Source organism: Puntigrus tetrazona, chromosome 20 (genome assembly GCF_018831695.1).
Source record: "Puntigrus tetrazona isolate hp1 chromosome 20, ASM1883169v1, whole genome shotgun sequence".
Taxonomy (NCBI): Eukaryota; Metazoa; Chordata; class Actinopteri; order Cypriniformes; family Cyprinidae; genus Puntigrus; species Puntigrus tetrazona.
The window spans coordinates 25,857,661-25,860,160 of NC_056718.1; the positions used below are offsets into that span (position 1 = coordinate 25,857,661).

A 2,500-nucleotide genomic window follows, 5' to 3' on the forward strand; every position below is an offset into this window, starting at 1 on the left:
GCTACACAATATCACTTCCAGCATGTCGGGTGATGAATCTGCACATGAGTGTAGCGCCCAGCCCCGTGATCTGACCGAGCTGTGTTTGTTCCTCAGAGCGGAGACTCGGCCGAAGACGCCGACGCGGAGCAGCAGCTCATCGCCTCCTACAAGTATGAAGGAGCCACCACCAACATCCACCCGTACCTGTCGGCCATGGTCAACTACGCTCAGCCCGTCAAGTTCCAGGGCTTCGAGGTCGCTGAGGGTCAGTCCTGCATCTGCTCAGAGAAACCTGGGAAAGGCAGCTAATAATAAACAAAAATCATACAGATCAAACCTTTCAAACAGGGTCAGAACACACTGATACAGTCACACACACACACACACACACACACACACACACACACACACACACACACACACACACACACATACGTTTATTCACTGTCTGAACCAGACCTGGGCAAAGTTACTTTTTAAATGTTGCATTACTCTCTAAAAAGTCCACTAGTCCACTAGTTCACTTGCACTGGTCTCGACTAAATACAGCGTTTGTTTTCTTGCTTTGGTTCACTTTCAGACGGCCTTTTTTTACAAGTGAACCAGAAACTGTAAACAAAACCACACATGTGCTAAGGTCATCCATTCATTGAACAGAAATCTCAAGCAGGAAAAAACAGGAAGTTCAGAAAGAGTTCTTGTAGTGCAACTGGTATTGTTTTACTGATTTTCTGCTGTCTCCTAATAACACAACATGAATCCGACGGGGAGAGCATGGCGTACTGACACTGAGCAGAAAATGGACTAATATTAGGTAAAAAGAAAGTGAAACTTAACAAAAACCCAGGAAAGAGATTGCAGGCTTTCACACGTGTCTCACTGTGGCTCAGAAACGCAGCAAACACAACACTTTCTCCTAACTTTAACTCAAAGCGCAGTGCTTTCTGAAATCAAGTTCAGATTATATTCACAGCTAAAAAGAAGACGAGTGTGATCGCTGTATTCTCACCTGAACAAAAGCTCGTTTCAGTCGAACCCAACCAGACCGCTTACTTTTTATAGACCAGCAAGGTCCCACTTCATATGTAGTCCCTGATACCGGTGTAACTAGATGTATGTAGTATAGAAGTACTGTGTAAGTACACATTAGCACATAGTATCTTTAACTGTGAAGTTTGTGTAACTACACACACGTAACAACCTACTCGTCTCCACCCCCGGATCAAACCGCTCCAGTTACTCAATCATATACATATAGTTGTTACAAAATATAGTTATATAATCCTGTTACACGAGAACTTGGTGAAGTGAAAGAAAGTGTTGCTACCTGTGTCCTGTTACACATTTGTTCAAGTGTCACATGTGTGGAGTTACACCAACATTACAGCTGAAGATACTTTGTACCGATGATCCTGAACTTACTAACTACTTGATTTGACTGCAGTGTTTAATTGTGTATCACTATCACTCTATTCTCATATTTGATTCTGTTCAGTGCTTTGATATCCATATTGTTAAAAGCGCTCTATAAATAAATAAAGTGACGTCACACACTACGTACACATCTAGTTACTGTGTAAGAACACCGGTGTTAGGGACACAGATCCCTGTCTGTGCAGTAGAGGGCGCCGCTCAAAACAATCACATGAAGAAAGTACACTATTCAGTGATAGCTATCCATGCTTGTTAGTATGATTGAACTGGATCATTGAAGGTCAGCAGTGAAGACTTTAATGGGATTAAATACATGAAGGATATGTGTGTCATTTTACATATTTTATTATCGCATATATTATATTCTGAGTTTGCATCTCACTGTTTTTATTGATTCTGAGGAGCACTGAAGGTGTTTATATTTAGTCTAGAACTACAGTAAGATCATGTTCATGTTTACTCCTGATTTCTCTCAACATGGCAACCCCAGAGCTGTGAGAAACAGAGGAACCGGAGAGAATTATTTGAGAAAGTAACTCAGATATTTCCTTCTGAATTAAAAAGTGATGCGTTACTTTACTAGATGCTTTAAAAAAGTAATCTGATCATGTGACCTGTGTTACTTGTGATGTGTTAGCCCTAGCACTGTTTTGGACAGTCTTTTTTGATTTAGTTTCTAGTTTTGAGGTAAATGTTCAGCTATTATCTTACAGATATATTCCTGACATATGAGGGTGTGTTGTGTTTCTTCATTTCAGAGAGGAACATCCATCACAACATGTCGTCTTTTAACGAGTCTGTGGGTTTGGGCTATCTGAAGACCAACGCCATTGAGTTTGTGAAGTATCCTTTGACAGCGGTGTATGATTACCCATGAGCCCTCAGACAGCAGCGCTAGTTTACATGAGGCTGAGATCACTGTCTGGAGCAGGGGTGTCAAACTCAATTCCTGGAGGGCCGGAGACCTGCAGAGTTTAGATGCAACCCTAGTTAAACACACCTGATCCAGCTGATCAAGTACTTCAGACATGCATAGTATATGTGATTTAGCAGGGTTCAATCTAAACTCTGCAGGGCTCCGGCC

General features: G+C 41.8%; 1 protein-coding gene across 10 annotated transcripts in view; it reads left to right on the top strand.

Annotated features, from left to right (window-relative positions):
- The window catches only part of plcb4 (phospholipase C, beta 4), a 44,414-nt gene that overhangs the window by 26,646 nt on the left and 15,268 nt on the right, over positions 1 to 2,500 (top strand). For all 10 annotated transcript variants that reach the window (XM_043218652.1, XM_043218653.1, XM_043218649.1 and 7 more), the window contains 2 exons: positions 97 to 247; positions 2,175 to 2,259. In XM_043218652.1, coding sequence (XP_043074587.1) covers positions 97 to 247; positions 2,175 to 2,259 — 236 coding nt within the window. The remainder of the gene's footprint in view (positions 1 to 96; positions 248 to 2,174; positions 2,260 to 2,500) is intronic.